General features: G+C 42.9%; 1 protein-coding gene and 1 long non-coding RNA gene across 4 annotated transcripts in view; both read right to left on the reverse strand.

Annotated features, from left to right (window-relative positions):
- Positions 1-10,227, reverse strand: part of PRPS2 (phosphoribosyl pyrophosphate synthetase 2) — a 29,753-nt gene extending 19,526 nt beyond the window's left edge. For both annotated transcript variants that reach the window (XM_032226328.1, XM_032226327.1), the window contains exon 1: positions 10,006-10,227. In XM_032226328.1, coding sequence (XP_032082219.1) covers positions 10,006-10,127 — 122 coding nt within the window. In that variant the 5' untranslated portion in view covers positions 10,128-10,227. The remainder of the gene's footprint in view (positions 1-10,005) is intronic.
- LOC116514683 lies at positions 1,833-9,999 on the reverse strand. Of its 2 annotated transcripts, none has more exons than XR_004256150.1 (3): positions 8,568-9,999; positions 6,382-6,527; positions 1,833-2,872 (listed from the first exon to the last, which is right to left on the reverse strand). It is a non-coding gene; the product is annotated as an uncharacterized LOC116514683 (long non-coding RNA). The 2 variants fall into 2 exon arrangements; XR_004256151.1 differs by lacking the exon at positions 8,568-9,999 and adding an exon at positions 7,765-8,561.
- Positions 10,228-12,412: the final 2,185 nt, after the last annotated feature.

Below are 12,412 nucleotides of genomic sequence, written 5' to 3' on the forward strand. Positions count from 1 at the left end.
ACTACGACCATAACCAGCACTTCTCCTCTTTCAGATCTGATAGGCAGTTCTCCAGGTCGTCTTATCAGGGCAGAAACCGATTCCAACAACAGTCCCAGCAGCCCTTTCGAGGTTAGTGGCGGTCATCCCTACCACAGGGGGAAGTGACTTGAACCTGAGTCGTCCCATAGGCGGCCGCCTGCCCCTCTATGCGGATCAATGGGACGAGATCACATTGGATGCTTGGGTCAGATCCACGGTACGTCATGGTCTCAGGTTAGAATTTCTCTCCATTCCTCGAATCTCTTCAAGTCGTTCCCTCCGTCCCGGAGTCTGGAATGCCACTGTCTGATGGATCAGGCAATAAAACACCTTCTCGACATTCAGGCGGTGGAGGCAGTTCCCCTGGTGGAACGGGGTCTGGGCCACTACTCCAACCTGTTTGTAGTTCTGAAGAGCTTGGGGGGCTGGAGGGCAATTCTGGACCTCAAGCGCCTGAACCGTTTTCTGGTGTACAGGCACTTCAAGATGTCCTCCCTCAAGTCTATCTTTCAGGGCATCCGAAAGGGGGACTTCCTAGCGTCGGTGGACCCTAGAGGCCTACCTACATATCCCAATTCTGCCAGCTCATCGCAGGTTTCTGAGATTCTCGCACGGAGATCGCCATTACCAGTATAGGGCTCTCTCCTTCAGGTTGGCTTCATCCCCCCGCACATTTACGAAGGTACTGGCGGCGTTGGCGGCTCATCTGTGTTCCATCCTGGTGAGACTCCAATGTTACTTAGACAATGTCCTAGTTCAGGTGGGGTCCCTTCCTCAGGCAGTCTCAGACCTCCGTCTCACCATCCGGAGTCTTCAATCTCTGGGGGTTTTGGTGAACTTCCCCAAGAGCCATCTCTCCCCCTCCACGCACATCCTTCACCTAGGGACAGTCATAGACTCCGTGTGGAGTGTGGTCCGTCTGTCCCAGGATCATCAGAAGAGTCTGCACCAGCTCGCAGAAAACGTTCACAAAAGTCGGTTAGTCTCAGTCCTCACATTATCGCAGTTGTTAGGCAAGATGGTCTCTTGTATAGGGATAGTCCCGGGGGCCAGACTCCACCTCCGGCCTCTTCAGAGGGAGCTCATCCCTTTCCAGAGGGGAAGGATGAGCAACTCTCTTCGGACCCTCCGCCTTCCTGTGGCAGTCCGGTCCTCCCTCAGGTGGTGGATCTCCCCAGCCATTCAGCGGGGCTGCTCCTTCTGGGAGTCGGACAGGGTGACCGTAACCATGGACACGAGTCTGTTTGATTGGGGGGCCCTGGTGGGCTCTCGTTTGGCTCAGGGCAGGTGGACAGATTCAGATCTCTGACAATATAAATTGGTTGGAACTGAAGGCAACGCGCCTGGCCCTGCAACACTTTCGGACCTCCGTGGAGGGCCGTCACATACTCCTTCTGACAGACAATGTGGCCACCAAGGCCCACATAAATCGTTGGGGGGGGGGACTCACTCTCGGGCTCTCTGGCTGGAGGCACTGAAGCTCGGCGCCTGGGCGGAGAGGCACCTGTTGTCTTTGGTGTCAGAACACATCTCCAGTCTTTCCAACCACCAAGCGGACTGGCTGAGTCGGGTGACCCTGGACAATGGCGAGTGGCAACTCCACCTGTCCTTGTTTCAGGGGAATCTGTCGGAGGTTTGGCTCTCCTCTGGTGGATCTCTTAGCAATAGCAGTTAGACTTATATGCCGCTTCATAGGGCTTTCAGCCTCTCTAAGCGGTTTACGCCCCCACAGTCTGGGTCCTCTTTTCACCCACCTCGGAAGGATGGAAGGCTGAGTCAACCTTGAGCCGGTGAGATTAGAACTGCTGAACTGCAGATAACAGTCAGCTGAAGTGGCCTGCAGTATCGTACTCTAACCACTGCGCCACCTCGGCTCTTCGATAGGGAGAGGCTCTGGCACCATTTAGACGTGTGTCACGCTTTGTGCATTTATCTCCAACAGACTGCGGGGGTCCGCAGGACGGAGGCCTTATTTGTTTCTTTCCAACCGGGGACGTTGGGGGCCAGGGTGTCTTCGGCCACCATTGGCCGTTGGCTGCGACAGACCATCGTGGAGGCCTATGGGGCGGCAGGTCGTCCTGTTCCATCGGGAATAACTGCCCATTTCACCAGGAGTGCTGTGACCACGGTGGCTTGGGCCACTAGGGCTCCTTTTGAAGACATCTGCTGGGCCGCTACTTGGGTGTCCCCGACACCGTTCATCTGGCATTATCGTCTGGATGAGTTCGCCTCAGCGGATGCTTCCTTTGGTCGGAAGGTCCTGCAGAGGGTGGCTGCTGATACTTCCCTTGGGCCTTAGTTGTTGATTTTTTCTCCCTCCCCAGGACTAAGCTTAGGTATGTCCCACATGTGACCACTCCCTCTCTTCTACTGGAAAAAGAACGTTGGTCTTATCTCAACGTGTCTTTTCAGGGGAAGAGAGGGAGTGGTCATGACCCACTCTGGTTAGGTTATCGGGGCCAAGGGGAGAGCCGAATGGTTCCCAGGGTGTTTTGTTGTTGTTGTTGTTTCAGTTCTGTTGCTCGCCTTCGAGGAAACCAGGCTAGAATGGAAGGCAGGAGTATTTAAGAAGTTTACTCTCTGTCTTTGGATCAATCAGGCTTTGAGAATACCCACACGTGACCACTCCCTCTCTTCCCCTGAAAAGACACGTTCAGGTAAGACCAACGTTCTATTTAGCCATCTGAAAACTCAGCACTATATCTGAAATGCACATGGGACAATACTTTCCTTGGCATTTGGCTGTCTGCTTAGGGGAAAAATGCAACTCAGAAAGGAACCTATACTTACTTACAGTCTAAATCACTTCAACGGGAAGATCATTTCTGTTTCCACAAGTCATGTTGTCTATCTGAAGTTATAAGAGCCTAACTTTTGCACATCAGACTGTTACAAAAATCACTTTATTCCACATGTATCAAGGACAAAATTACTAATTAACCAATCCTCCTCCTCTCCTCTTCACCCCCCATCCAGTTTAAGCAATCTTCAGAAATGACGATATAGATGAAAGGGCATTAAGGATTTTTTTTGTCAACACAAAATCTGTTAGTTTTATGCAACTTATTAAATTTGGTAATTGAGATCTTTCTGTTCAAATTCTCTATTAAAGCATGCCAAATCAGTAGTTAGGAAATGAGATGAAAATGGTGTATAAACACATGATCTGATTCTGTAATTGAAAATTACTATTTTTGGGGGAACAATAATAATTTAATCAGTGTATTTCTACTTTGCCATGGTAGAGATGTTCAATACAATTTTAAAAAGGCACAATGTAAAATTAACAGACTAAAACTGATACAATGATCAATACATATCATACAACTATAACTTTTTGAAAGATATTCCACATTTTTATTAAAGTTTTTAATAGTTTTTTAAATAAACAAAAATAATATTAATGATAAAATACTAACTAAGCAATAGGGTTGAAGTCAAAGATTTGAATTGCCCATTTTTAAAAAATATAAAACAGTCTATAAATACTTTTATAAGAGAAATGGTGAATATTCTTTACTTCCCTACAGTCAAGAAATAAAAGATAAAGAACAATACAGAACATTCTGGAGAGTAGAGGCAATCTAATCAGTTTGCCTTCTGGCCAATGGTCATTTTGTGATGGCCATGTCAATAATGGAAACTATTTATAGGCAATCTCACAACAGTAGCCATGTTGTGAGAAATCCATGGCTGGCCCTCACAATTCAGAATATAATTACCTTGCTACCTTACCTTACTTTCCTTTGGTGAAACAAGCCTATTCAGTTCCCTATTTTAACTACAGGTAGTCCTAAAACTTAGAACCATAATTGAGCCCAGAAGTATGCTTGTAAGTCGAGGTACTCATATGACCTGAAGTAATTTTCCAGACTTTTTCATTGTGGTTGTTAAGCGAGTCTATTCACTTGAATGGCCATTTTATGCTGGAAATCAGCAAAAAATGCTGGAAACCAACAAAAATACATCACACATTACATCATGTAATAGCAGTGGACTTATATACCGCTTCATAGGCCTTTCAGGCCTCTCTAAGCGGTTTACAGAGAGTCAGCATATTGCCCCCAACAATCTGGGTCCTCATTTTACCCACCTCGGAAGGATGGAAGGCTGAGTCAACCCTGAGCCGGTGAGATTTGAACCGCTGACCTGCTGATCTAGCAGTAGCCTGCAGTGCTGCATTTAACCACTGCGCCACCTTCTGTGATTCTGTAATCACAGAACACGACACAAATCATAGAGCTGACCTGCAAGGCATGCAAATATGTAGCTAGGGTGCATAGTGTAACCATTTATCAGCTGTTAAATAAGGACTAGCTATATGTCACTCTACTGTCAAAGCAACACAATGCACCCATTACAAGTATAGTTCATATCCCAATCCATTTCACTGAATTCAAGTCAATGCAACCATTTTGTGCAGAAAGCTGATTTGTACTTAGCCCTGATGGGATAATATCTACAAGCCATTCCCAAAATGACAAACACACTAATTAAACTGTTGGTAGAGCGGGATGGAAAAATTGGGCAGAATGGAATCACCCCTTCTTTGAATTGGGTAGATAGATTTTACATTTAATGTTCAATTTTCAAATTCAAAGTTAAAAAGTGCTTCATTTATTACTTAGTTATTATACGTATATGCATCTCACTACTGGAGACAACTCTAGGTGGCTTATCACATATATGCTTTGGTGCATGTGGGAGTCTCAAACATAGTGCTTATCTTCAACTTTTTAAAGCTTCCATGTCTTTTCTTAGGAGCAAGGAAGTGTGACAGAATAGTCTAACTCAAATCTAGACCTTCAATTATCTTGAAAGGAGTTCAGATTACCTATAATATAAAAACATTTAAATTCTAGTTATATTATTACCTGAATCTGTATTATGTTCAGGAGCAATGTTAAATTACAGACAGTTGTTTTGGAAAGCATTGTAAATGAAACATTGTGAGCTAGTATGGTATTTTAAGAACCTTTGTCAGGCTACCTGTTTGGCAATACTGCCATATGAACTCTTAATTCAGGTATCACAAAAGAAAAGGATGAGTTATTAATTGTTGATGTTTATATCTCATCTTTCTGGGAAATTCCCAGAGGAATAAATACAATTGAGGATCCAAATTAAAACACATTGCCTATGTGTAAATAGATCATGGAGTTGTGTTACATTTAAACAAACAAACAACTCCCCCCCACAAGACTAGTTCTCCCAGCCAATCAACTTAAGCACTGTAGTAGAGTACTATCTCACATCTCTCCAGTGAACTATGTTATATGAACAGTTCACAAGGGATGTACAATATTAACAATCCTTTCCCACCCATTTATAAGGCTGTCTCGTTTTTCCCTGCCTGTGGCATGTATGTGGGTGAAAAGAACTGACTACATTGTTAAGGTTTCCTTTTTTTAGGGAAAGAAGTAAGAAAGAAAGCAGAAATTTATGTCTGCTTTACGCTGACTGAATGAGTTCAAATGGCAAAGGATCTCCATCCAGTGTCTGATTGAATGCAGAGATAAATCTTTTGGAGAATATAGCTATATTATCAAATGTAAAATATAATTAAAAATGAGAACATTTTACAATCACAAAACATAAAGCTAATTAAGGCTGAGCAGCATAAAAGATTAATATTGTAGTTCTATGCAAAACCACTTTGAAAAAATTCACTAATTCAAGAGGATTTATAATGCACAGCAGAAATGGAGAACCAAACACCCCCTAGCTCTTATTCAGGAATGCTTTCTGAACATTAGCCATGATGGCTAAGTCTGAGGGAAGCTGATCTCCATATCATCTAGACGGCTTTCACTTTAGTGCACAGGAATGAAATCTTGCCTGACTAGAAGTTACTGTATTTTTCGGAGTATAAGACGCATCGGAGTATAAGATGCACCAAGATGTTGTAGAGGTAAATTTTAAAAAAAGGTTTTGCACTCTGCAGACCTTCCAAAAGCGGCCCATCTTTTGTCAAAAAAGAAGGCATGCATAGCCTTTAGGAGGCTTATAGAGTGCTCCTGGGGGTGAAAACAAGCAAAAAATGGCCTGTTTTTCACTCATTTTTGCCCTTCCCAGCCCCCAGGAGCACTCTGGAAGCCCCCTAAAGACTATGCACAGCCATTTTGGTGAAGGGGGCGGAGTATCAGGAGGCAAAAAATGCTGTATTGTATAAGACCCACCCAGATTTTCACCCTCTTTTCTGAGCGAAAAAGCTGCGTCTTATACTCTGAAAAATACGGTAGCTACTGCACTTTAATTTAACCATATGACAATTTCTAGTCAAGTAATATTACCAGTTTTCAAACCCATTAAAAGAGACACAGCTAACAAGTAGCAAGGAACAATAATTTTGGAGGATACTGGTAAAAGAGATTGAACATGCTGACCAAATGTTGATTCTGGAATTCATTCCCTCAACTGGTCCAAAAGAACAAAAGTTTGTTGACCGTCAGGGCAAGCCTTATCAATGTACACAGACATTTTCCTTGGAGTTGTGTGGAAATAGCCTGAAATTCAGGAAGAGGATTAGTAGTATTTTAATACTAAGCCAATTGGTTAATTGTTCACTTCTAATAATGCACAGTGCAAAACAGTCACTAGTGTAATAACGTTCTGATAAGAACAGAACAAATGCAGTCAGCAAGATCTTCCCTAGACTGGATGCCTTCCAAACATGAAGGTTCTACAGATCATAGAATTGACTTCAGTCAATCTGGCCAACTATTAGCCATGTTATATGAGAATTATGGAAGCTACAGTTTTAACATATTTAGAAGGAACCAGTTTAGAGAAGGTTAGGCTAGAAATACAACATGAGATGGCCTAACGATGTATTTCTATCCAAATAACTACACTAGAAAGTGAAGGCACATGTGCCATTAACTCCAGATAGTAGTAAAGACTGACATCAATTTCCCAAGTGTGTGTGCATATATACACTCACAGTGACATATGGTGAGTTTGGGTCAATTACCCTCTCTCAGCCCAGTTTCACCTCACAGGGTTGTTGTGAAATAAGAGAGGAAGAAAGTGTATTATGTACTTTCACCACATTGCGTTACTTATAAACAGCAATAAATGTGGGATAAAAATCTAATGACAGATAGTAACAAAAAGACAAAAACATCAGCAAACTACCAGTATCACTTTATTTCCTATTACTTAATAACTGAGATTAACTCAAAAGATGGTGAAGTGAGGTTGAATATAGGAAATCAACTCCAGATAGCCATTTCCATTTCCTACTGTGAAGATTATTGGCTATCTCACAGAAGTACTCTAATGATAAAATATGATTTCATATTTTCTTAAGAAGTTGAATGCAGAATCCAACTGTACTCTCTTAAAACAATTTTATTTACAAGACACATTGGAGAAAAAATGAAGATAAAAAGACAAATCAGCATCTTGAGAATTTTCTTGATAATATTACACGAGTTGATTTGTCATTATCTTCTTCCACAATGGTGTTGGGCATTTTTTAGGGGAGGGGAACTTTCCGATTTGCTCCGCTGCCCCAGTTATTCTCCAACTCAAGTACCGTACTAACTAGATCAAATTCTAATTCTAATTTTTTGAGATCTGTCAAAGTTGATTTGCATTCAAATTAAGCATAAATGAAAAATACACAATTAAATAGATCAAGTATAGACTAATGTAGCATAACATTAGTGAATTTGCAATGAAACTAAAAAGAATAGACATTCATTAAAAATAGAGAATCATTTCACGTAAAATACTTACATGGAAGCAGAAAAATTAAAGTGCCAATATTGGAAAAGATAAAAAGGAATTGGCAAGCAAGGACTAAAAGTGAATTGACAAACCTTGGGGTTTTATGCTACTTCAGCTCTCCAAGAATTACCTGAAGAATGGATGCCAAATCCAATTCGGTTCTTAGAATATTTTCCATGAAATATTCTGTGTGCACATATTCCTTTATAACAATAGTAAGATTACAATAATAATCTCTAGCTTATAAGAAACACTACAGGGAAATATAACTGACTATTGGCAGCAGTCATTTTCAACTCCTAGTGACCATATAGATTTTCTTCATGATCTATCCCTAACCTGTTCTTTCAAGTCTCAAAATATAATGATAACGTTTACGTATCCTAAGATATGACACACAGAAGAAGGAATAGGCTTATCTTGTTGCAGAATATAAATTAAAACTGGAAGGAATTATGTTCATGCTAGATATAAAGAGCAGCTTTTTGACTGTACAATGCCAGCCTTTGGAACAGACTGAGCCCTTGAAGTGGTGAATTCTTTCCTAGAGTTCTTCAACTAAGTCTGGTCGTTTGTTCAACATTTCTGGTAGATCCTGTACTGAATAGGACATTAGACTACTTGACTTTCACGGTCTTTTTCAATTCTGTTACTCCATGACTATGAGACAATATAATACAGATTTTGTTAATCAAAAGGAGAAAAAGAACAATAAATAATAAAATGAACTGAATTCTTGACTTAATGTGACTGATAATACAACACACACACACACACAACTTAGAAATTAAGACTATTTAACGTTAATTTACTTAAATAGCTTTATATTATTCTGTTACTTGCTTTCACAACAACATGCTATTCAGAAGAACCACTGTTCTTGATTGCTTTATGTTTACTGTGGAGGAACATATGTAATAAGCTTTGCCTATGCAGTTATTAATGAATATCCAGAGCATTTCTGAGGTCACAGCTAGATCACAGGAGACATACTGGGATCTGGAGTAAATAAAAGTAACCCTGTTCCCTGAGTCAATTTAGGGCAGTTCAAGGTGGAAATGTTAAGCACATATATTTAAAAATAAAGAATTACAGTGTACTTAGAAATACTCTATAACAAACCTTGTGAAATTTAAACTATTTTTAAATACTGTTCAATGCATGTTCTCTTAATCTCATAAGTGGAATATTTCCAAGTGAAATTAGTTCAGAAGAAAAAACTTTCACATTATTTGTAATTTTGCTTGATGATTGGCCTAAACCTTTTTCCTAGTCACATGATCACTGGAAAACAACATTTGCTGAGAAGCAAGAAAGTTAGGTAATGATGAAATCAACAGAGCTTTTAAAAACATTATTCAGTTCTTTTAATAAACAAGACTGTCATCAGAAGAGAAAAACAGTTTAAAGCTAGTAATAAAGTATATATAAAGCTAAGTGAGTAGAGGGGATCATTAGTCTCAGCAGTTTTGGTTAGTTACGACTTGTGACCAGCACACAGCCTGAAAAGTACCTACATCTTGGAAATCTTATTTCCAAGTAGAGTTTATGACAATGTGGAATATTTTTAAACTCAGAAATAATTTGCCCATAATTCACTTGGATTTGAAACCCAGAGATTTTATGTATTAATATGATCATATATTTTAAAAAAAACATACCAGAAGTACAAAAGGACTGTTGTCCAAAAGGACTGAAAATGAGATAATATCCCAGATAAGGTACCGAGGCTACAATTTGTGGCGAAGCAAACTTGTTGATATATAAGGTAGGTAGCAGCCTCCAGACTAAACATACTGGTGTATACAGGAAGGAAAGGGATTAAAGCGGCTTCTAGTAGGAACTTTTTTTTTAATGCCAACAAACATTGTTGAGCAGAGCAGAGCGTTCTTCTGGATGCATGCAAGATTTATTTCATAAAGTTCTCCCCGATTGTTTATTCCTTCGCCCCCCCCCCTCAAATCCGAAGACTCATGAGTGACATAGTAGTCTTGTCCTCCATCCAGATCCATCCACGAAGGAACTGGGCGAGACTTTTACACGCGACTGGAGGAGGCTGCGCATTTCCAGAAATCCTTGGCTGCACAATTCACTTATGGGGTTCACACCCGCCCTTCTTTTATCTGCCGTCCCAACTTCCACCATCCTGAGTGCAAAGGAGCAACCCTCATCGGGAGGGGGGCACTGAGAATCGCGGGGATAACATCCAAGGGAGACAGAGGAGGGCCGACCCGCCGCCCTTAGGCTCACCTGGTCTCCTGGTTGCTGAACTTCTTCGTCACCACCTTCCCCAGGTCCAGCCCCAGGCGATCAGCCACGCGCTGGGATAAGTCCTGGTGGGAGCTCCCGCTGAAGAGCACGATGTTGGGCATAGCTGGGCACAGAAGGCCGAAACGAGACAGAACCGGGGAAGAGGAGGTGGTGGTGGAGGGGGAACGAAGCCACGCGAGGGAGAGAAAAGAGAGCGGCCGCGCGCCACAGGCCGACCAAATAACCGCGGCCCCGCCCCCTCCCTCGCGGAAAGCGCGCCAGAAGGCCTCCCTCCCCTCTGCCCGCCCCCATCGCTCTCCGGGGCCGCCGAGGCAACGGGACGGAGTGGGCGGGGCAAGCCCCTGGTGACGTTCTAGAAAGGCGGGACTCGAAGGGGGAAAGAAAGGTTGCGTGGCGGGGATGAGGCCTGGAGATGGAAAAATATAACGTCCATAATGTGCTAATCCCACTTTAAATTTCCTGCGTCGTGCTTGAAGAACTTGCCGGAAAGAGGGTCAAATCGTGTGGAAGTTTACCTCTGGGAAGCGTTCCGTTGAAGAATGCAATGCTCTTTACATTTTTTATCTCTACGACGAGGGGAAGGTGGGGCGCAAAGGTTGACGGGAAGGAGGTCCCAGAGGATGGAAAAGAGATTCTGAAAAGGGAGGGAGCAGTTTGGGTGGAACCTGGTCATCCTGCTGGTTGGGAGAATTTGTTCCATGATAAAGGGTCATACATAGAGGTCATCAAACTTGGCAACTTTAAGACTTTGTGGACTTCAACTCCCAGAATTCTCCAGAAAGATATGCTGGCTAAGATAAGATAAGTCTTAAAGTTGCCAAGTTTGGGGACCACTGGTCTTACATTTGTCTTATTAATTAGCTCATTAGACAGAAAATTCTTGGCAGTTAAAATATAGACCTCAATTTACAACCATTCATTTACTGACCTTTCAAAGTTATGATGGCACTGAAAAAGAGACTTATGACCAGTGTTGGGTTGCAGGCGGTATGCCCCGGTACGGGCGTACCAGAGCCTGCCCTGAGCACCAAATACTGTTCCGGTACCCTGCTCCAGAGGGCCCGCCCGCCCGAGCTCTTTACTGTGTTTTAAAGCTGTTGGTGCTTCCGTGCACGCACCTGTGCGACGCTCCGCCGAGCAGCTGGAGTTTTGCGGAGGCTTACGGAAGCATCGTTTCCAGCTACAATGCATGGGTGTGGCATGCGTGCCGTGCATGAGCACCGTACGCATGCACGCATGCACGTACTAGTTGAAACGGAATCCAAACCCACCACTGCTTATGACCATTTTTCACACAATCATTGCAGCATCCCCATGGTCATGTGATCCAAGATCAAGGGCTTGGCAACTGGCATGTATTTATGACAGTTGCATGATGATCACCATTTGTAACCTTCCCAGCTGGCTTCAGACAAGCAGTCAATGGAAGAAGCCAGATTTGCTTAACGACTACACGATTTACCTAGCAACTCCAGTGATACGCAGTCATGAAATGGGGCAAAACTAACCTAACAACGGCCTTCCTTAACAACAGAAATGTTGGGTTCAGTTGTGGTTGCAAACCAAAGATTACCTGTATTGTATAATAAGCCAGCCTACCAGATTTGATTTACAAAAAACAGGAGGACCTCTAGCTAACATTCTCGCTGGGGAAATATGGAAATGTAATACCACACATCTTAAAGTTACCAAGGTTGAGAAACACTGATCTAGATGGCTGCAAAGATGCCTCCAGGTTTTGGAGAATGTGGAGGACCCTGGACAGGGTTCCGATTCCAAGCAGGGCGCAGAGAGGCTGGTTGGCCACCAAGAGGTGCCTGAGCCTTGGACCAGTGGGGAGGAGATAAGGGAGTGTGATCCGGACGTCAGCAGTGGGGAGGAGCCAAGGGAGTTGTTCCTAGATGACCGGCACCGGAGAGCTAATAGGCGTAAGGAACAATTACGCAATTACAGGAAGTAATTGCACTCAGCTGGTGGTCATTAGGCTCCTCTCCAGACTATAAAAGGACTGCTTGTGCACACACCCTTTTGCAGAAGTCAACGCAGGAACTAATGTCGGAGAACATTATTGTGAGCTTGGCAGGCTGGATTGCTGCCACGGCTTATCTGTACTGGATTGCTACCCAAGCTTGTCTGTGCCGGTTTGCTGCCAAGGACCTGTCTGTTAATTAAATGCCGTAACTTATCTTTGGCTTGGAGTGTGTGTTGGTGTGGGATGAGGGGGGTCAGAACATATATATGATATAGAAGGAGAACCTGTGGCTTAGTGGCTAACACAACTGCCTAATGTGTAATACAGCACAGGTTCAAATCCCAGTAAGGGTATGGCTAACTGATGGGAGCTAAATAGCTTGAAATAGATCTATATTAGTCTCCCTTTATTTAT

This window comes from Thamnophis elegans, chromosome 11 (assembly GCF_009769535.1).
Source record: "Thamnophis elegans isolate rThaEle1 chromosome 11, rThaEle1.pri, whole genome shotgun sequence".
Classification (NCBI taxonomy): domain Eukaryota; kingdom Metazoa; phylum Chordata; class Lepidosauria; order Squamata; family Colubridae; genus Thamnophis; species Thamnophis elegans.